Below are 23,066 nucleotides of genomic sequence, written 5' to 3'. Positions count from 1 at the left end.
CATCAACAAATGATGAAATTTATTAAGACTAATAAAGAAAAGTCACAATGATTCTCCACAAGCTTTTAGTGCAGAATTAACCACAACTTATAATGACAGTGACTTGTGAAAGACTGTTTTCTGAAGTTATACCAAAACTCAGATTGGAATGAATAAAATAATGCACTCTCAGAACTAACAGATTTTAAATACCTCTAGTTCTTTTTTGGAAACAACAGATAAAAACACCAAAACTCATTTGAAGCATAAATTATAGCCCAACAGTCTAGAGAGAAAAACAGGACGATGGAAAGAATGTGTTTATGTGTAAAAAGTAAGAAGATAAATTGAGTTACAGATCCTATTTCTTCTCACAAAAAAAAAAACATATATATATATATATATATATATATATATACACATCTATATATATATATTCAGTGACTGGGAATACTTGAATGCAAGAGCCAGAACTAGAGCTGTAATTTTAATCCTAGCTGGCACCAGAACATTAGTGCAGATTCTGTTCTCATCATTAATGCCTTAAACGCATTAACTTAAGCCCATCCACAGGCTCAGTGTAGCAAAATGAGTTTATGCTCAGGATAAATATAGTTTATAGGGTTAGACTGCAGTTAGTTGAAACCAATGTTTGTTTCTTCCACTGGTTATTATAGGTTTCCTCTGTCTTTTATCTCTGATTCCAGATATGGCCACAGGATTTTTCAAGTCTGTTTGAAATAAATAATGCAGAATAAAGCAGACCTCATCCCCTTGTTGATATTCCTTCACCACCCTAGAATCAGGATGAAAGCCTAGAATTTTCCTATGACTTTTAGAAGAAAATGAGTGTATATAAAAGATGGTGAAGGGACTGCCAGAGAGACAAATCACTTAAAACAGCCATATATGAAAGAGACAGAGATGGTGTGCCAAGATGGAAGGAAATTCTTTTGGGGTTGAATCTGTGGCTCTACACACTGTGTAAGGGAAAGCTGATGGAAGCTCTCAGCAAAGAGGAGCGCCCCAAAGAAGGCCTCAACTCTGAAAATCATTGTTTGTTGGTTTTCATTGTTTCTACAAGAGGTAAAAGTTTGCCAAATGTTTCATTTGGCCAAAGAGCAAGGGACACTGAAAACCAATCTGTGTCCAAAAGACAGGCATCAGCTGCCATTCACTGAGCATGTATGGACTGCCTTGCCTTGTTTGGGGAAGGCCAAACACTTTTATTTGCTATTTCAAATATTCTCCTACATAGTTTCTTTTACCTGAGAGTGTCTTGAAGTCCTCTATCGGGTAAAAATGGTCTTCATCAGGGTCTGTTGCAATGAGATGCATTTCTTTCAGGAAATCACCATAATGAGAATCAGTTTCTTGAGCAATTCCAATGACAAATATCTCAATATTTGCAGCATGTGCTTCCCTTACTACCGTATCCAGGTGCACTTCGTCACGAGCGTCTGCTTGTCCATCTGTTACTACCACAGCAACTTTTCTTACTGCTGGGCGTGCTGCCTGAAATAGGTTAATGGCTTTTTTAATGGCAGAAGCTGTGTACGTGCCTTCTCCTAAGTAGAGCATTTTATCAACAGCAGATTTCAGAGATTCTTTGGTTGTGTATTTCTCTAGAGAAGATACCAACTCCACTTTATGGCTGAAGTTGATAACGCCAATGCGAGTTTTAGCGTGGTTGGCTGAAACCTCGTCAATGACTGTTTTCATAAATGTTTTGGTAATGATGAAGTTGTCTGGTCCGACACTTTCTGAACTGTCAATGACAAATATAAGTTCCAGCGGTGTTATTCTACATCTGGTACCGCAACCTGGAAGAATAACCATTGCAGATATTTTGTGAGAAACCACTTTCCAATTATATAAATGAATTGAACTCAAATAACAGATTTACAGTCACACAAACATGAAGAGGAAATATCCATTCAAGCAACATAAATTCAGTTTTAGAGCTATTTTTTTTTTCCCATACTGGAATGCTTACCACATATCTCATTGATAAGTCTTATGACCTCTTCTCTCTGAAAAAAATAAAAAAAATATTAATTAATCCACTGTGTGTTTTAAGAATGCTGAAATTTATCAACTTATTTACCTACACCAATGCAGGGAATACAGTGCCCCTATATCAGCCTTGTTTAATATCACATAAACACATTCCAAAATAAATTTCTAACATTTAAATTAATTCATATACATACTTACTGAAAGACCCGGTTCACCTTTTGTTCCCCAAGCTCCCTGAAAATGTGTAGAGTGACATAGTTAACAAAATCCAAGTTCATCACGTTTCTGCTGTGTAAAATGAAGTAATGTACAATGTCTTTTACCTTTGGTCCTGGAGGTCCTGGGTCTCCCATCTCTCCTTTGGCACCTTTTCTTCCTGGATCACCTTTATCTCCGTAGTCTCCCTAATTTAAAGCAGTCACATTAAACCCAATCCACAACTCCAGTTTTGCTGGTAGTAAGAGCTGGAATTATAGCTCAACTAGTTTTTAAGATTAAATTTCTGAGCTTTATCCTGTGGCTGATTTACTTAAGCAGAGCATCTTAGAGAAAGAAAGTACTGTCAACATAAATACCTTCAAGAAATTTTTATCAGTAAAGAGTGAAGATAAATTTATGCTGATTAGGAAATTATATAATTTTTAGTCTTCTTTGATTTTCTTGAATTCTAAACTGGCCCATGTTAATGCAAATCTATGGAGAGACTTAACTGCTTGAAATATGCCAACATATTGAAACTCACATCAGCTTTGTGCAGAACCCACATGAAATACTGTAAGCTTGCCCAGAAAAGAGATACCTGGATTGTTACATACATTGGAAAATACATAGTTACGTCATCAGAAACAAATTCTTCATTTTTTTTAATTTGAGTGAACAGATCTGAAGAAGATCTGAACCCCTAGAAGAGAAGGTGTTCAACCTTACTGCATTTCAGCTACTGCAGGTATGAAATACACTATGGAAAGGATTCTGGATCTTAATTAGAAATGTCTTCAAAAAGATGATTGTGCATGACAGTTTTTTTTTCTTCTCTCTGGGATTTACTGATCACCTAATATTTCACGTGAAATTTCAGGAGTTCTGTGAGGGGAATGCCCATTTCAATATTATTACTCATTGCTACCCAGACAGTGGAATCATTTAGATACCATTCCCTGTTGCAGCATTTGCCAGTATGATAGCTATCAATTCTGTGGAACCCTTTTGACTCCCTGAGTCTTATTCTGATCTTATTCAAACCTGAAAATTGCATAGCTCCTCCACAGTGTTAAGTAAATCTCCACTACATAAGCTCTTGGAAAACACTTGCTGGTCTATTTTCACAAAATCAGAATATCCAGCTAATAGTACGACTTTGCATTATTTGTCTGTGAATTTTATCTAACCTCATCAAAATTAATGTCAGCACAAGAAACAGCAAATACAATCTACTGATGCTAGATGACGGTGATGCTAGTATTCTCATGCACACAAATATGCTAAAAACAGATCTGTTTGGTTTTTGATACATTCAGTAGAAAATAGGTAAATAAAATTCCTACTGAACTAAACTTTTTTTTATGACAAGTCTGTTTTTTAATAACAAACAGCAAAATTGAGAATTTGGAGAGATTTTTGGTCAAAGCCTGGCAAATAAACAGACATTTTGATTTTATAATAGCTAAAAACTATATGAATATAGCAGAATGCATGTTTTTACTAGTATTTCCTCCTGCTAACAGGTAAGAGCTCGTTCCATATATTACTTCAGAGCCTGATCTTAGTGATGGTTAAGATTTTCACAGATTCCAAAGCTGACAATAAGTGGTAAGCACTTGTCTTGCCAACTGTATGAGGCAGTTTTTTGCTTTTTTGCTTTGCTTTTTATCTATCTTCAAAGATCTGTCACATTAAATCAACAATAAAGAAAATAAAACCTTTCTTTCCTTATTGCAAGGATTTACCTTTGGTCCAGGAATGCCAACTCCTATTGACCCCTTTGGCCCATGTAAACCTGGATTTCCTTTTTCTCCCTAAACAGAATATGAAAAGTAAGTTTAATGAAAAATAAAGGTAGAATCCATGCTGTGTCTATTCAGTTTATGACATCCTGCATCATAGAGAAAGCCAGATACTTGTATTAGGAAATGAAACGTGTAATTTTCAAGATAGAATTGCTCTGAATCTGAAGAAATGAAGAAATAAACAATTGAGTATGAATCATAATGTACTTTGATAAAGTATACAATGAAGACTACGTTCCTGTTTAATTAAACACAATATTGACGTTACGCTGACATGAATGAAAGACAAAAGTAGTGAGTTTCACACAATGAGGTTCAGTTATTCATCCAGCCTACAAGTGGAAATACAAAGTCCAACTCAAAGGTTCTCTAGGCACACACACCTAGGATCTCTTCAGGGTTGACTTAATTTTTCTGATTTTAAGTAAATGAGGTCTCTGTTTTTCACAATGTGGAGAGAACACATTTCTGCTGAGACTTCAGATGACAGGATCAACCTGGCTACAAAGTGCAAATTTGTTTTGAAAGGATTGTTTTGTATGTCCTGCTGTGCAAACAGAGACTTGAAAAGCATGTTCACAGTAGCAGGATGAGGACATAGCACACTGAAAACCACAGCTGTCATAAAGTAAGTACAGAAAATCCTTCACAGCATATGGGTTCCAGAAACTGTTCTGTTCTCTTTAACAGGGTAAATAATCTTTTCAGATAAAATACTGTATACGTTTTAAGCACAGTTAGAGACATTTAGATTCCCCGATACAAAAAAACTTCCCCAAAATTCACATTTGTAGCATAACAGCAATGCCCTGTGCAAATATTAGAAACAGCTCTAGGGAATATCAGTGAGATCACCTATTGCCTGCAGTAAACCTAGCTTAGGCATATCTGCATAGACCAGTACAAGTCTAGTGAGTTACATTTTTCAGTCAAGAGCTCAGACTGTCTCACACATCCCATACTCCTACTAGGATAGGTAAAGTGGCTGAAGTGGCTATTCTGCTCATAGTGGACAGAGAAATACACAATTTTCAAGACTCCAGTCTTCACAGTAGGTATACTAGTGCTTTTGGTGAACTGGTGGACTGATCATTTCTGCTGGACTGGATAAGAGAATTACAGATTTCTTCAGGTGGAGAAGCAGCTATGTGATGCACAACCAAGTCAGACAATTTCTCTTCCCATGATTGGCTCTCTTGAGCTGAAAGTTCACATGGAGTCAGACAGTGAGATGCACCTTCCTATAAGAGGCAGTATACTAGGAGTCAAAGTCAGCGGGTGCTTTTTTTTCCTGTTCAAATCCCAGATTTCACTGAGAACCTGCTGAAATGGGAGCCTCTGACTGCACACAGGTGAGCTGTGGTTTTGCCCTGTACTAGGCAAAGGCACCTACCACACTGCAACACATCTTCACCAAAGGCACTGCCTGAAGAGCCCTGCCCTGTGGGAGCCTCTCAGATCCACTAGACCCAACAGAGGGAGCTCAAAACCTCTGCTCCTTGTCAGGACTACATACCACTGACCTGCTAATCATTAACTTCTTGCCTCTGGAAAAAGAACAACTCTCCCATTTCCGCACTCCACAATTTCTTACAGCTAGAAAGAACAGGCACTGTTAAGTAGACGTTGGATACTTGAAAAGAAACTGCAGCAATGCACTAGGAAAAACCTAATGCACTAGGAAAAAGAATGGGTTTTCCTACAAATAGGAAATATTAATAAGGCAGTGGAATGCACAAAGGAGTTTATTGGCATTCTTAAATGCTCAGTGAGTATTTAATTAACTTAAAGCTACTTTTCAGCAGGATTGTACTTCATAGGTCTTCTATATAGGTCATTAATGCAAATGACTTTTAAACACAGCGAAGTAGCATGCCAGCCTGTTTCAATGCTTGCTGTCCAGCACTGGGAAAGACTGCTCTTCCTAATCAGTCATGATAGAACTGCCTGATTAACTTCTTTACAGATTTGTAGAGCACAAACACATGAACCAGAATTAGAATCTGCTTTGTTTTCCAGTAGTCTGTCATTAACAATAAATGTCAGATCTAAGAAAACTATAGATTTATTGAAGTCCTTTGACAGTTTGCCAGTTAGGATGGCATTTAGGCAACAAAATCGAAACAGATCTACTTTTCTAAAAAAATCAAGCCTATGCAGCTGACATTAATCACAGACACACGTGAATTTTATCCTTCAAATGTCAACTGCAGAACCAAATCCTGCTTCCTCTACTTGTGTAATCGATCATCAACATAAAGGATTTGTAATAGATACCATAAGAAAATATTTAGTAACTAAGCAAGAAGTATATTGCAAAAATTTTTAATTATTTGTCATTGTAACAGCTTGGTGTATGTACAAAGTTAAACTCAAAAGTGACCACCAGTCTTATCCTAAAAATTAAAGCAGTATTCATCTAAAGAAGGACCCATAAATCCTTGACCATAATATCCTGGTAGATCACTGATCAATAAGTAGACTTTTATGTTAAAATGCCATTCTCAGAGTGCAGACCTGAGAATGTCTAGACTGTGGTTTTGAAAGGAAACCAAGCACACACACAAGAAAAGACCAATGGATGCTGATATTAACGTAATTAACGTAACCCATCTCATTTTTGACATTCCATTCTGACCGTTTGCCCACAGAACTCCATGTATATCTAAGAATACACTTGGAGTAATATTGATAGTTCAAAACCGAGGAGTATAGTAGCTTTAAGCTGATGAAGAACGGCCATAAAATATGAAGCTTGTGATGTTTGTGAGGAGACAAAAAGACAGATGTGAGAGATTGACATTCAACAAGCGAGGAATGGAGGAAACGGGTACTGATAGATATTATTCATAGCAGTGCCATTACTACCATCCAAACCTCTGTGTGTCTGCATACCTGCGTATCTACCTATTACCCACTAAAAATATTTTGACTTTTATTTTTCTTCAGGAAGAGAAAAAATACACAGTGATCAATATACCTATTCCTGCATTAAATTGAGTCATGAAATGTTTCTGCTCAGAATGGGAATTGTGCTTTTATAACTAACCTCTGTAACTATGAAATTAACAAAGAAATATTCCAAGTATTAGATTCTGGGAACACAACAAAAATGTCTATTAAAGCCAGGTAGAAACAGTTTTCCTATACAATAAAGCACATAGAGATGGCAGAAACATTTCTGCTTTCTTCAAGAATAGTGAAAATAGGCTTCTGAAATTCAGCAAAGGATGGAAGAAGTTACCTACATTATTGCATTAGAATACCTATTATCTTTATGGACACTGATAATCATTAAAATAGAAGAAAGGTGCAGATAGATCAAAACCAAAGGTTCAGAGAGTCAGATGACTCTAACCAGAGACAGATCTTTGTCTAGGAGTCTTGAAATGTGATAAATCAGAATCTTTGAAGAGAGTTATATAATAATGAGAAAAGATGAGAAAAGGGAGAATGTGGTAAAGTATGTTCTTATAAAACACTTCACAGTGAAGAAGGAAAGTGCTCTCTGCTTGTATAAAAAGGAAATGATTAACATTACTATGGAAGACATTGAAGCTGGAGTTGGAGTAAGTACTGATGAAAACAAAGTCAGGAATAATGCTTTCCTGGTTAAGCTTGCATGAAATAATTTCACCCCGAATGAAAGAAAGATTATCCTATGAAACATTTGGTGGCAACATAAACTTATTTATTCATTTATTTATTTAAGCAAGCCCATCACTATTTTGCAATGAAAACCAATTTTGCCAACAAATTCCATGGTGGCTTTAGTTTCTACAGCCCACTGTGGTATGCGGTATAGTGAGACATCTGTCTTAACCCAACTGAAATAGTGCACTGCTTATCAAATTACTGGTGATTTAAAACTTTAGAGTTGCAGAGTGGAGCTCAACTCCTGATCCAGGAAAATATTCAATCACATGCTCAACTTTAAACATTGATTTCAGAGAAATAGGAGAAATATATTTTTTTCTCCACTAGAGCCTTCAGTTTTAGCAATTTGTTTCCACACATTTATGACGAGGCATTTCATTAAATTTCAACAGTGAGAATGTGTTACCATGTTTGCCTTTCTCCTTGTAAGGAGGCATGTTTTGATATGACTGGAACTAGGCTAGTAATGACGTGAGTAAGAATACGTTGGACATTGCCTAATTTCTTTTATGTTCTTATAGTTACGTGTTGTTTGTCTTGTTCTGGATAAATACAGTAGCTCTCTGTTACTGTCTTTACATAAGGGCCTCAAAAGCAAACTCCAGATGTTTTCTTTGGACAGTGCTCTAAGTCTAACAAGTCCATGAAACGTGACAAGGATGAGAGAGGTTAAATATATCTGTAGCAATAAGAATAATAGGAGAGCAGTCAGGTGTCAACGGTAATGAAAGTCAACAGCTAAAGTAAATTTTACATACTTTATGAATGATTTACAAAGAATATTTGCAAGAGTTCAGTGACTCAGTGGCAAACAGAATATACAGAGGAAGAAAAAATAAAAAGATGAATCTTCCCAGCAAAGAGATATAAAAAGAAACTGGAAACATACTATATTAAACTGGATTACCTTATCTCCCTGTATGCTGATGCCAGGAGGACCAGGGGGACCAGGCATTCCGTTCTGTCCCATAACACCCTATTAGAGTCAGTGTGACAAAAAAATGTAGGATTAGGAGATAAATTCTATTTCTGGTAACACTAAAGAAGTCATTTCAAATTCACTGCAAGGACAAGCAAAACCTTTTTGAAGACACTAGTTCCGATCCTTCTGTGGTTTATGGTTTCACACGGTAGGTTTCAGTAGTTATACTTAGCAAACTCTCAGGAAAGTAAAGAAACAATTAAGCAGAAAACAATTAAAGAATAAAATAAGCCCATGAAACAGTGTGATTATTTTCCCATTCCTTTCCTGGGTAGAAACCAACAGAAGCCAACTTTATCCAACTGCTCTGTGCAATCACTACACACAGAGGCAAGCAGTAGAACAATAAAGCTAGACACGCTAGCTCTTACACACTGCATAGGCATGTATTTCAAGCCACGGTCTCTAGGAGCATCACTCATTCAGAAAATCTTAAGTGGCAACAGCCAAAGCAACACCTGCTGATTTTTGTGGCTACAGTAGAAAACAGGTAAAGTCTTCCTATGGATCCGTAGACAAAATTTTGCCACACACTTTCACAGAACCTCTTGTAAAAACTACTGTTAAGCTACATTTATATCAGCAGGGGTTCACACTAAACATTGTTCTAAAAATCTTATCTCAAGAACTGGATGATACAAGATGGTCCTCAGCCCTGAAAACAAAATATCATTTTCACATAGAGAATATGTTTTTCATTCTTGAAGGCTTTGGGCTGAGCACTATATATTGTCACACATTTTGTTGGCTTTGAGACCCAGCCTAAACCGATTCTTACCAAAATTACTCGTTCTAAACTGACTGGCTATATGATTTACTGAGGTACTGAAATTGCTATAGCTTTCACAAAGCAATGCAAAGTCATATGTACATCCTGAGAAAACTTTCATGCCCTATTGTTCACTGCATTTCTGTATCAGGTTGGTAATAACATTTCTCTATTCAGACGCCTATTTATTCAAAACAGCCGTGGAGACTTCTGTTATTGTATCTGCTAAAGAAATTACAGAAACAGTTACAAAGACATACACGTTTTAACTTAAGTAAAAGTGGAGAAATATATATAGAAATCCTATGTTTTCTCCATTGACTTTGTAAAAATAATGAATAGATACATTCATGATACAGAAATACGGGCATGAACTGAGTTATCTTTCTTAGCAGCAGTTTTTTCCTTTTTGAATTATCATTCATTTTAGTGGAGGAAATTAAAATTTGTCCAGATGTTGCACGCTGGCTCCTTATAGAATTAATGTTTTGGCTTTATGTTTCTTTCCTAATGGTTTTACAAATGAAGCCAACAGGATTCAATTTCAGTGAGCAAAAAAAGCAAACATAAAATCCAAATTTAACATATTTTCACCCACAGAAGAATATCTTGGAAATATAATAGATGCAAAAGGAATAAATGTGTCATTTAACTCAATTATTAGCTCTGTGTAATCTAAAGCTGTGATCTCATAAATTTTAGCTGCAAATGCAGTTTTCAGGCAGTACTCCTTCCTAATCCAGGCAGCAGAAACGTACAGTCAATCCCCATGCTTGAAAGCTTGATTTCTCCTGCAGTTGCACCAACATGAATCAGTAACTGAAGGAGCTATTCTGGTGTCAGAGAGATTAGAGAGTCTGGCAGCCAGCATTACAAAAAAGTAGGAAGCTTCAAGATGATGTAGTACCAACCTTAGGACCAACCACTCCGATTCCCATCGGTCCTGGGGGCCCACGATAGCCTTTCAGTCCACGTTCTCCCTGAAAGCAGTCATAATAACATCAGTAATTTACCACTTACTAACTAGTACACTTTTCATACACTCAAAAAGCAGTTGTTCAAACAACCAAGCAAAAATAAAAGAAAGCAAATAAATGCTACAGACATTTGCTTTATAGGTTAAAAAAAAGAGGTCAATTTATACTTTTTTTTCTCAGTTAACAGTGAGGAAAAAAACAGAAGGGCTCATCCCCTAATAAGCTAGCAAACCCAGGGTGGCAGCTGGCAGGCCAGTGGGAATGTGAGCAGTTCTGAGTACCATGCTGCCCTGCCTGCTGCAGACAAGCTCAGTGGAAGGAGATGGGGGCCAGAGTACTTTGCTGGTAGGGGCAAGGCACAGCGACATGAAAGGCAGCTTTTTCCCCACAGTCTGTAACAGTACAAATGAATAGGCACACATCCAGCATATTTTCATTAGAAAACTCTCATCTCTTCAAAAAGAAAAACAAACAACTGTTAAGTTACAGGCACAGAAAATTCTGAACCAAGAGCAAATGCTCTTAAATTATATCTGTGCAGACAAATGCAAAAGGTAGAAATGTTCTGATAAACTATCACTCATCCAATATACTAACAACAGTGTCATGAACAGATGGTATCTCTTGACAAAATAAAACTTTTCTTTGATGAAAGTCTTCATTCTATTTGCTTTCACACTAGGAAAAACACTTCAAATTGATATGCCTGCAGAGGGAGCAGTCCAACCAGAAGAAAACTGCATGTACACATCACACTGATCACACATGACACTTCATTTGTGATAGGTGAAAAAAAAGAACATACTGTACTGATTCAAAAGGAAGGAAACGAGTACAGAACCTCTTACTGACTTCTTTTACTTTCCATGAACATTTGTGCAGTTTTCAGATCTTACTGACTGCTTTTTAGGTTAAATGCTTGAAATTCAATCTCCAGTGACAGATCACACCAATCTGTGTGTTTTGTATATGGCTATGAAACTCCCATGCTAAGTTCTGGGATGTGCTATTTATGTTAATTCATTAAGGCCTTAGTTCCATTTTGATGGATTTGGAGAGGTGGTAAACCTGAATCCAAAGACCAAAGCTTAGATTAAGCTTATAATGCTTTCCTTCTTGATGTAATATTTGGCTACTGGATTGATTTTCATTTCCTCTTTCTTCCAAAGCACTGGACAGTGGCCAGCTTGAGCCAACATGTAGGCATGGTACACGGCACTCTTGGCTTCAAATTGATGTGTCAAGCTCGGAGTCTGAGAGTTATGCTGTTTGCCAGATTAGTCAGGAGAGAATTTCTCCCTCAGATTTGATCAGAGGAGGGTTGGTTTGTTGGTTTGGTCTGGTCTGGTTTGGAAAAGGGAGCTGAAGAAAGGGCTATTTCTTTTTCTTTCTTTTTTTTTTTTTTTATGGATGAGAGGTGTTCTTCCTCTGATGATCTGACACTTTTCTATCACACCTTCCCTGCTAATTCAAGAACAAAGACACTGGCAGTGTCCTTGACATTTTATTTTGTTTTGTGGCAGTTTCTATCTGTAAACATTTAAAGATTACAAACCTAAGCACTTAAAGATTGTAGCACTTAAATCTGACACACAGTGCTGGCAGGTGTCCCTCTACGGTGAGAGGAATGGTAGATATTCCCGATCTTTTAAAACCTCTGTAGTTTATCAGTTCCTCCTGCAAAGCATTTCCCCACCATTCGCTTGAGATTGTCGTATTACTAGCGAATAGTATGAGATTAGGCAAATGTAGCCACCTTCCTTTTAAATTTCATCTGTTATCAAGAGACAAATTATTGATTCTCAGTGTCCTTGTATGAAACAATCCCAAGTAGATGAATCAAAGAGGAGCCAAAGTTTTCCCTTCTCAAGCTTCTGAAACCTGCCAGATGTGTGTCAAAGCTATGAGGAAGTTATACTGACAGTGCTTTTCAATACACACTGTTTTTAAGAGATTCTGGGCTGCTGTGGACAAGGAAGCAATCAGTAAGCCATTGTGAAGGGAAGGTACTGAGCAAATAAACAATTTGCAGTGTTCTATTTTGCTGCAGTTGCAACCTACTCTAAAATCAGCCCTGACAAAAAAAAAGCACAAGTATGTCTTGAAGTTTTGTCTCTCTTTCTCCCACGAGTAATACATTCTTACATGGGGTCAATGCAGGTGAAGGATCAAATTTTAGCCTCACATGCTTAGTTAATACCAGATGCCTCACTGAAAAGCTCTTTTGTAGAGTTTTATAGCAATTATCAAAGTTTTTGTACTTCTTGGCTTAGAGAAAAAGACTTTCATTTTGCTTTATAAGTTGCAAAAGGGAGCAGGTTTTTTTTCCTAAGGTGTGACACTAAGCTGTTCTCCAGGAAATTCATTTCAAAAAGGATTAGTGCTGCTCTTTGATGAGCTCTAATTTATTTCCTGCACTGTGCTTGTAGACAAGCTAAGTCACCATTGGTGAACTAGAAAAACACCACAGAAACAAGAAATAAAAAGCTGAGTCAAGACTACTAAGACACTAAGCCATGTGGTGCAGTTAATACAGCAGAAGGAAGGGACGCCATAGAAAGGGACCTGGACAAACTAGAGTTGTGGATACACGTGAACATATTGAGATTCAATAAGATCATATGCCAGGTGTTGCAAGATGTTGAGTTGAGATAATCCCTGATACATGCACAGACTGGGAGAAGAACTCACTGAGAGCAGCTCTGATGAGAAAAGACCTGGGGGTCCTGGGGGATTAAAAGCTTGACATGAACTAACAGTGTGCTTGCAGCCCAGAAAGCCAGCAGTGTCCTGGGCTGCAGCTAAAGAGGGAAGGCCAGCAGGGGGAGGGAGGTGACTATTCCCCTCTACTTTGTCCTCATGAGGATTCACCTGGAGTACTATGGCCAGGCCTGGGCCCCCCAGCACAAGAAAAACATGGAGCTGTCAGAGAGGGTCAAAAGAAGGACCACAAAGATGATTAGAGGGGTGGAGCACCTCTCTTATGAAGAGACTGAAGGATCTGGCCTTGTTCAGCCTGCAGAGGAGAAAGCTCCAGGAAGATCTCATTACGGCCTTACAGTACTTAAAGAGAGCTTATAAATAGGAAGCAGACTGTCTTTTTACACAGTCTGATGGTGATAGGACAAGGGGAAATAGTTTTAAACTAAAAGAGGGGAGATTTAGATCAGATGTTAGTAAGCAACTTTTTACTCAGAAGGTGTGGAACAGGTAGCCCAGAGAAGCTGTGGGTGCCCCATCCCTGGAGGTTTTCAAGGTCCAGTTGGATGGGGCCCTGGGCAGCCTGATCTGTGGGTGGCAATCCTGCCCATGGCAGAGGGATTGAAAACATCTTTAAGATGATCTTTAAGGTCTCTTCCAACTCAAGCCTCTCCATGCTTCTGTGACAATAAAAGTACAGGACTCCAAAACTTATTTCTTATCATTCAATCAAGAAAGCTCACTAAATGACCTAATGCTCACATGAAAAATAAATTTTGACCTCCAAGGATATGTATCTCATTTACTCTAAGACTTATAGTGGTACTGAAACACACAATAGACACTGCAGCAATCTCTTCAGTGAGAGCTTGTTGATATAAGCATTTAAGAAAAAAGACCTTGCATCTCTACCTTTCTCATTTTAGTTCAAGTAGAGTTGCCTTAAGCCACAGAAGTTATTAACATTGCAAATGGATCCATCCCAAATGTTCATGCTGTGCTAAGGATTTTAATAATCCTCCTGTTATGTGATTACTGAGAATGAAACTTTCTTTATGCTTGGTGCTGTGCTCTTACTCTTGAATGTCTGTAACCCATCTCCCATTCGGCAATATTGCTTATGTGTATATTTTTTATTTTACTCTGACATTATCTGCCTCTGTTTAAATGCTATAGAAAATAGCGTGCTGCCCAGATTGAATGCATTCCACATGTTCCAATTTTGTTTTCATATAAATTTGACCTCTAATCTATAAAATTTCTATCTTGCAGTGTGCACATATGTGAGCCTTTTCTGAGAGCAGGGAGAACAGAGCGTGATTCAGCTGAATGGAACATTCGTATGTAATGATACTCAAAGGAATTTCAAATTGACTAGTGAGTAAATTTATGAATCTCAGTTATGAAATAAATGCTCTTTTCACATTCTGAGATTGTTGGCATTATTATTATTATTGGTTTTTTTTTTTTTTTTTTAACATGTAAAGGATGAGAGATAGCCAGTGATCATCCATTTTATGAACTAATTTCTGGAGGGATTTTCACTGTTCAGGTGAATTATTTTCCCCTGTGAAACATTTGCTTCCAGGAAATTCTGTAGAGATTAAAGATTTCAAACTTTGTTTGAACAAACAGAAAGACAAAATAGAAGGGTGAACAACTGTTTGTGTTATTTGATTCTTTTTTTCACTGTACTTTCCAGTGATGTAAAAATTCTCCTTTGGGAAATTCCACTGCAATTATTGTGGTGGTTTTGTTTCACTTAAAAGCAAGAAAACAAACAAACAAAAATTTTAATTTTAAAATTAAAAAATTTTAATTGCATTTTGGATTTGTTTAACTCAAATTTCCTTACATTAAATCCCTATATTCCCAATTAAATTTTGTTTTAAATTTCTTGGTTTTTTTTAATATTTCAGCCATGGTCATCTTAGTGAGAGATCACCTTGTCTGATTACCTGACATGACCTTCCAATTTATTTTTCTGGAGGAAATACTACTCTCCAGAATTATATATTTAGGAATCAAGGGGGAATTCTAGATGTAAAGTTGTCCCTAGACATTTTGCAGCCTTAAGTTATATTTTTATGTAATAACTGCTTTAATATTCTTCTGCAATATTTTAGGGTTTAAATGAAATGTTATTCTACAGTAACAAGAAAAAATATCTTGTAAGACTGTATTATATCAAGTGTAAAACCTTTATTTGGAAAAAAAACCCTCACATAAAATACCTAATTAGTTTAGTGCTATCTGTTTTCTGCAAGTCTATACTGACTGCCACAAATGAAATTACGTTCTTTAGTCTTGGCATGTGCCAGATTCTGTATTACTCCGGGTGGAATGTCTTGTATCAGTAAGTGTGAACAGAAGCACAAATCCCAGTGTTCCGGGTCCCTATCATCAGACTATTGGTAATCCTACGGATGAATGGCCTTCAGTTTTTCCTTCATTGTGGATTTGTTTTTAAGACATTATTGTTATTGTTTATTTTTGATGGGAACTTTCACGCTCTGAGAACTGAAGTTAAAAGTTCTGTTGGGAAAAAAAAAAAAAGGTAATGCTTATTTTGCTTTCTACTACAACATGCTCTGTGTTTCCTATTTCACACGTAATAAGGAAATCATTAATTAAACCACTCTGCAGGACACCATAAAGCAATTTATAATATGATTTTAGCCATAATTTTCTTTTTTTCTGAGTTTTTATAACATAGTAGCTACAATGTGACTTTTTAGACCAATTATACACTGCGTGGAGCTTTGTAACACTACAGCTATTTTGTGTTTTATGATAAAGCAAACAAATAAACTCAGAACTGTTTCAGTGTTGAATTTCTAATCTCTTTATTGTTTCCTTTTGTTTGTGTGTTCATTTTTTGCTATCAAGTTTTTCCTATAAAGTGTTATTCATTTTCAGGTAAGATCTATAGTCTTCTCTGGGGAATCAACAACTAGGAATTTCAAAAATATATCACTGTTTCACCTGTAATCACTATTTCCCCTTATTTGTTCAGAGTCCTGCCCTTTTCTTTGCCAGAAGAAAGAAAGTGAGTAATTACTAAGCAATATTCTGCCTGCATTGGATTCTGACTTCCATATGGAAATTCCAGCACATAAAAACACTCTGATTTTTGGGTGTATGGAAAATCTGAAGATATAAAGCAAGAACTGGTTTGCATCTAACAAGGTAGAAAAATCTTTTGCAAGCTTTTCTTTGAATCGAAAAGCAAAGCGGGAGATGAAATTTCAGCTTTTTGTCATCGTAATGCACTCTGTAGAGAGATATTTGTCTATACTGTCTACTAGCCAGATAGATGCATGTACAACCATTGCACGTGCCTTTGGTCCAGGATCTCCCATACTGCTTGGGCCTTCTGGTCCTGGAGGGCCTGCTGGTCCTGGAGGTCCCTGGTACAAGAAGAATATAGCATGTCATTAGTTGTCCTAAGGAAATAGTAGATATGTTCTGCAATAAAGAAGAGAATTTCAGCAGTATTATTAATCTCTCTGTTTCTGTTGTTCTCAAATTTGCAGTATTTCTATTGTGTACTGAGCAACAGCTCAATCCTTCACAACCCCTTCAGCTGCACGTCATACTGCTGAAGCATCCCTACCCTCCCTTTCAGCATTCAGAGGACAGATGTCTTTGCTCTATCAAAGCTACTTAGACTTAGCGACATAACTGTCGTTCATATCTGCTTGTAGTTTACAGAACTGATCTTTACAGGTCATGAGGTAGGCAAAGTTGGCCTAAGAATGGGAAAGACACAAGCTACCACCTGCAGATATTTCAAAGATATGTATTCATATGGCAGGGAGAAACACAGACAGTTTTTTCTCACAGCATTTGGAGATAGGAGTCCTGTAATAACCATAATTTAAGGAATACTATTGCTGAGTAAAACTCTTCTTATTGTTTGGTCTCTAATAGAAATGCAGCATGCACACATACATAAAGCTAAGTTTTCCATCCTGTAACTGGGTAGAATATAATCAGCAGCTTTAGTTTTATTAATGAATGGCTTGGCCAAGCAGATATTTTCTCTTGAAGAGAAAATAAGGAAGAAAGAAAAAAAAAGGAAGAGAGGAAGGAACTCAAAGCAATAATAATATTACATAGATAATGTAAACTTATTACATAATGTGAATACATATGAGCAGCCATGAAGACTTCAATGAAATTACATAAAAACTCTTTCATGATGCTGAAACAAAAGCAGTTCAGTCCATGCCCAGTTCTGATTGTAGATCTAGTATCCAGGACAGGAAAGGGCTTCATACCAAATCTGAGGTATTTAAAATTGGTGAAGGATAAAAGAGAAGTTTAGTTACACTTAACTGTCTAATATAGAGCATACAAAGTAATTTTTGTTTTTGTATAACACTAAATACAGAATGTAATTATAAGCAATAAACAGTAAAGAATTAAACTTATACTTACAGCTTCACCTTTGTGGCCTTCACCTTTTTCTCCAGGGGGTCCAGGTAGTCCACGTGGTCCTGGGGTACCCTAAATACAAAGTAATAAATCAGGCACTGTGCATGTAACCAGATCGTTGTAATGTAACACACTTAAAGGCCTCCACCAGGACTTAGAGTCATTTGTGAGAATGCTTTGGCTGTGACCATTCAACCAATTCTTTATCCACTGAATTGTCCACCCTTTAAATCCATATCTCTCCAATTTAGAGATAGCAGTGTCACATGGGATTGTGTCAAAGTACACGTAGATGTCATTAGTCACCCTTCCATTGTTCCCAGAAGCAGTCACTCCATCGTAGGAAGGCCAACAGATTGGTCAGGTGTGATCTACCCTTAATGAAGCCATGCTGGCTATCTCACATCACCTCCTCTTCTTGCACGTGCCTTAACATATCTGCTCTATTATCTTCCCAGGCACAGACATGAGGCTTACTGGCCTGCCGTTTGTCAACTCTTCCTTTCTCTCTTTCTTTAGAATTGAAGTGATGATTCTCTTTTTCCAGTCACCAGGGATTTTACCTGACAGCCATGATTTTTTAAATATGATGGAGAATGGTTCACATCAGCCAGTTTCTTCAGGACCCTGGGATGCATGTCATCTGACTCCATAGACTTGCACACGTTGTCTCATAGGGTGGTCTCTGTCTTGCTCTTCTCTTAAAGTGGAAAGGATTTTGTTCCCCTAGCCCCCACCTGGAGGTTCAGGTACATGATAAATGTGGAAGGCCTGACTGCCACTAAGGCAAAAAACTTGAGTACCTCAGTACCTCAGTCTTCTCCACGTTCATTAAGGTCAGTTCTTTATTCTCATTTATCACAAAATAAAACTTAAAACTACAAAGTATCTCTCAAGGTACATTGGCAGTTTGCACTAAAGTTGTTCCTATGTGACTGCCAAAACAATTGGAATTCCTTGTTAATACTTGTAAGTCACACACTCACCCCACATCTAAGCATGGCACGCATACAGCCACACAGGGGACACTGCACATCCCCTCACACAGTACTAGAGTACCAAGAAAGGAAAATGGACTCTACTGTAGATTGATGGAAGGTTAGTTCATAGAATCATAGAAACTTAGAATCATTAAGTTTGGAAAAGACCACTAAGATCATCATCTAGTCCAACTGACAACTTATCACCACCATGCCTGCTAAACCATCAGCTAAACCACATGTCCCTCAGTGCCAAATTTACATACTTCTTGAATGCCTCTGGGGATGATGATTCCACCACTTCCCTGGGCAGCCTGTTCCAATGCCTCACCAGTCTTTCTGAGAAGAAATTTTTCCTAATATCCAATTTGAACCTCCACTGGCACAACTTAAGGCCACTACCCCTCATCCTACCACCTTGGAGAAGAGATCAACTCTCACCTTGCTTCAACCTCCTTCCAGTTAGCTGTTGGAGAGTAATTAAGTTTTTCCCTGAGCCTCCTCTTCCCCATACAATCCCACTGCCCTCAGTTGCTCCGTGTAAGACTTGTGTTCCAGACCCTTCAATACCTTCACTCCCCTTCTCTGGACACACCCCAGGGCCTCAATTAAAATAATAAAATATGAGTTCATCTCTATTTTTATTTTCAATTCCAGCATAGTAAGAAACCTGCCAAACAGATTTTCATTTAATTTTAGCAAACCACTGTAAACACCAAACACACATTAACACAATCTCTTCTTTAATAACTGGGGTTCTGTCAGGTAGTTAGATTTGCCATTAGTAACATAACATAAATCATAAATCTACTGCCAAATCTGCTATAAGAGATAGCTCTTTAGCCCAAATTATGCAGTTGTTTGTGTGTTGTTTTACTTTTAAAGTCTGCATCAGAAATACAATAGAGATGGCTACAATATAGCATGTCTATGATTACTGCTTCTCACAGCACAATTTTGTGGTATCTGGATAATACAATCCCAGTGACTCAAGGTGAGTCAGTGTACTTGCAACAAGGCAGGTGACGTTGTCACGGATGACATACTGAATTAATTCACTGACGCTACTTGTTTTAAAGTTATTTCCTGAAGGAGTGCTGTAAAGACAGTTACTCTGTTGCTCCTAAAAATAAATGAAAAGAAAAAGGAATATAGACATAAATGTGCCCATAGCTTTCACTTTCGTAGACATCACCGGGCATAAAAATGTTGCTCAGGCAGTTTCTGCACTTGCACAGGAGCTTTGCGCATGTCTCAGATTTGCTTTCCAACTTTGTCTCAAAATTCCTACCTGTGGACCCGGTTTTGAATCTCCAGGACGTCCATCCTCTCCTGGTGGCCCAGTACGTCCTGGATCTCCCTATTTAAAAAGAAATAAAACCAAAGACAATTATTAATATTTGAGGTTTTACAGAAAAGAACAAGTATTCCATTCCTTATGACACTGACATGACAATTGCTGAGCTAGGTAGTATGAAATCAATACTTCAACAGGAAGTTACTACTACCACAAGCTAGCACAGGCTGGTGTAAGGCTGATGTAACCTTGTTCCTGCCAGAGCACAGTGGATAGCAAAGAAATTAAAAGTGATGGCAAAGACAGGGGGTATTTAGAAAGGCTAAATATGCAATTGCATATGGCACAGCATTTCAAAGTTGCAAACTCCACAGGCTGAATTTTATGAAGACCCAGGAAGAAACTTGAGTTTTTCTTCAGATATTACCCAGGGTAATTTTAGCCCTGCCAGTGACTTTCCTGGAAAGCAAAGAGGCTTAGATTTCACTTTTCTCATGCTAACTCTTGGACTTTGTCTGATGTTCAATTTATGGCAACAGATTTTTTACTTTACTTTAAGCATCATGAAAGGAAAAATTCAGTTTCCAGTGAAACTTTTGCTATTTTTTAAAAGTACTGAGAAAGTCAGTGTTTCAGGACATTCACTGGGGAATGCAGATCAAAGGTTCTGCCAAAACCATGTAGTAACTGCAACCATGAGAAAGGAATCTGAAGTAAAAACTGCTATCTAATGTTACTGTCTCCATATTAGTAACAGCATAATGGCTGTCTAGGGAAATGAACATCTAATCCCCAAACGTGGGTGTAGCTCAGAACAAATAAATTTCCAAATACACAACCACAGCTGTTCAGGAGTTAGATGTAGATCTACTATTACATTAAATACTTAGAGATATACTAAGAAGACCTCAGACCATGACAACTCCTGGGACTGCAAAGGATGCCATTTCCCTTGCCTAATAAATTTATGCCTGGCTTCACTACTTCAGATACCAGGATATTCCAAGAACATGAATGCTAGCAAAACATTGTATTTTCCACAATGAAGAGAGAATACAGACCTGTACAGTCTGTTATATTTTTGAGCAGTTGGCAGAAACACAAGAGAATTTTGTTTAAACAAAAAAATTATTATGGAACTAAATCGGCAAAGATTTTTCTATATTCTAAAAACCAACTTGCACTTTATAAATACTCAAACTACTTATACTGATCTACTAGTTTCTGCACATAAAAGCCTGATATAAAATCTAGTAAAGTCTGAAAACTCCTACAGGCTCCAGTGAATTTTTATTGTGGCTCTTCTGCTATGAAGGTGCAATGAACTGTACCAAACTGATCAAATTAGAGTGGAAAGGGCAGTAAAATCTACAAAGTTATTATTTTCAGCAAGACTGTCATACAAATGACTTACTGGTCCATTTAAAAAATATCACATTAAAATGAAGAAAATGGCATTATGTCCAGAAGGCTGACAGGTGTTACAGCATGTCACTTATATTTTCTTTACATAAAGTTTTGCAAATTATTATGACTTTAATCTAAAATAAGAGCTATGAGCAGCTCACACTCCTTTCTTTCTTCTCAATAGTCGCATTTTTACTACAGCTGTACCTTGATCTTGTTCTGTCTTTCCTACCTCGTCTGTACACAAACCAGCTCAAACCACAACCTAGCGCTCTGTGATGTCCTGTTGCCAGGCTGTTAAGTACACTGAATATACAATACCTACGTGTGCATGTGTGTAGGTGCAAATATATACTGAAGGGAGAAGAAAACTGGGGATGAAATGTCTTCAGAGTCATTGAATTTGTGATTACTATACCAAAGCTGAAGAGCATCAATTAATGCTGAACTTAATATTATAAAAACAGCCACTATTTTATTTATAAAATAAAAATGGGAATTTATGAATATTCAAATGTTTTCAAAACCTTCAAAGTTAGTTTTACTGTTGATAAATCAGCATATTTTCCTCAGAAGGACAAGTCCCATCCAATTCAAGTACATTTTTTCTGTAGATAAAATGAAGGGGATATAGCTCTAGTTATCTGGTATATAGTCTTTCATTTAAAGCACTGCACACAGTCCAGTTATTCTCTTGAAAATGACATGCAAAGATACACACAGAAATATTCACTTCCAAAAAGTCTTCTAGTTCAGCATATAACTCGTGGAAGTACACAAAGACACCTTCCTGCAGGGGCTCACTGCTGTATTCAAGAAATCTTTAGACTTTCCAAGAAAAAAATGCTTAAGAAAATGAGAAATAAGAGGAGATGAAAGTGATTAATTTAAAAGTAGGGACCAATACTTTTTTTTTTTTTTATGAATGGCTTTAAGAAGCAATAACACCCACTAAGCCCAATACCATGTTAAATGGCCACAAAACTATGTTACTTTTTGGTGCTTCTCAGTACTCTTGACCTCTAAAATGCACTCAGCTTTATTACTACAAAAAAGAAATTTTAACTTCTTTAATTTACGTTCCTTCACCTTTGACAGAAATGTGCACTAAAAAATATCCAGTCGCTGGTCTCCAGCAGATGCATACTAGATAATCACCTTTGGTCCAGGAGGCCCCCGAACAGATGATCCAGCAACACCAGGTGGCCCTCTCTCTCCTGGTTCACCCTATTATAAAATAGCATAATTCTCATTTAAACAGTATAATTTTCTGCACAAGTAACAATTTTTAAAAAATATTTTCAAAACTTTATGTTATAAGAACATCTATAAAACTTTACATAGAAATTGACAATATTTGGGAAAAAAACATAAATCAACTTACAGCTCTCATGGAAGGTGGTCCAATTTTCAAGCTTTAAATATTGGTTTAACTTTATATTTAATTTTTTTAAAACAGTAATTAATTTTTTGTGTCTGGCATACTAAGCCAGAATAATAACCAGAACGCTGGTATTTTTTCAATTTACTTACCATTATACTTAATACACACAAAATACTCTGATAGAAAGCTAATGTTTCCAAGACAAAATTTGCAAAATGTTTATTATTAGAATTACTCTGGCAATTTTAATTCAGCTTCCCAGTGCTCAAGCATAACTATAAAGTTTATAATTACATTTTCCTGTTCTTTCTCTTCTCAGGACTCTCACGTCATTTAGTACAAACAGAACAAACAATAGGATTGTTTTGGCTTTTTAAAGCAAGGTACACTTGAGAAATTTATATGTTAAATATATCCTATGAATTTTTGTATGAAATACAAAGTGAAGGGTTGCTCTGAAAGAAGCTTA

The 23,066-nt window shown here is 37.0% G+C and overlaps 1 protein-coding gene across 1 annotated transcript in view; it reads right to left on the bottom strand.

Annotated features, from left to right (window-relative positions):
* The window catches only part of COL28A1 (collagen type XXVIII alpha 1 chain), a gene marked incomplete at both ends in the record, with an annotated part of 55,719 nt that overhangs the window by 3,275 nt on the left and 29,378 nt on the right, over window positions 1-23,066 (bottom strand). The window contains 11 exons of the mRNA XM_079538299.1: window positions 1,248-1,802; window positions 1,976-2,012; window positions 2,197-2,232; window positions 2,322-2,402; window positions 3,945-4,013; window positions 8,569-8,637; window positions 10,324-10,392; window positions 16,431-16,499; window positions 17,533-17,601; window positions 19,801-19,869; window positions 22,372-22,440. Of these exons, the coding sequence (XP_079394425.1) occupies window positions 1,248-1,802; window positions 1,976-2,012; window positions 2,197-2,232; window positions 2,322-2,402; window positions 3,945-4,013; window positions 8,569-8,637; window positions 10,324-10,392; window positions 16,431-16,499; window positions 17,533-17,601; window positions 19,801-19,869; window positions 22,372-22,440 (1,192 nt within the window). The remainder of the gene's footprint in view (window positions 1-1,247; window positions 1,803-1,975; window positions 2,013-2,196; window positions 2,233-2,321; window positions 2,403-3,944; window positions 4,014-8,568; window positions 8,638-10,323; window positions 10,393-16,430; window positions 16,500-17,532; window positions 17,602-19,800; window positions 19,870-22,371; window positions 22,441-23,066) is intronic.

Source organism: Tetrao urogallus (genome assembly GCF_951394365.1).
Source record: "Tetrao urogallus genome assembly, chromosome: 7".
Taxonomy (NCBI): Eukaryota; Metazoa; Chordata; class Aves; order Galliformes; family Phasianidae; genus Tetrao; species Tetrao urogallus.
This window is presented reverse-complemented; position numbering and strand designations above follow the sequence as displayed.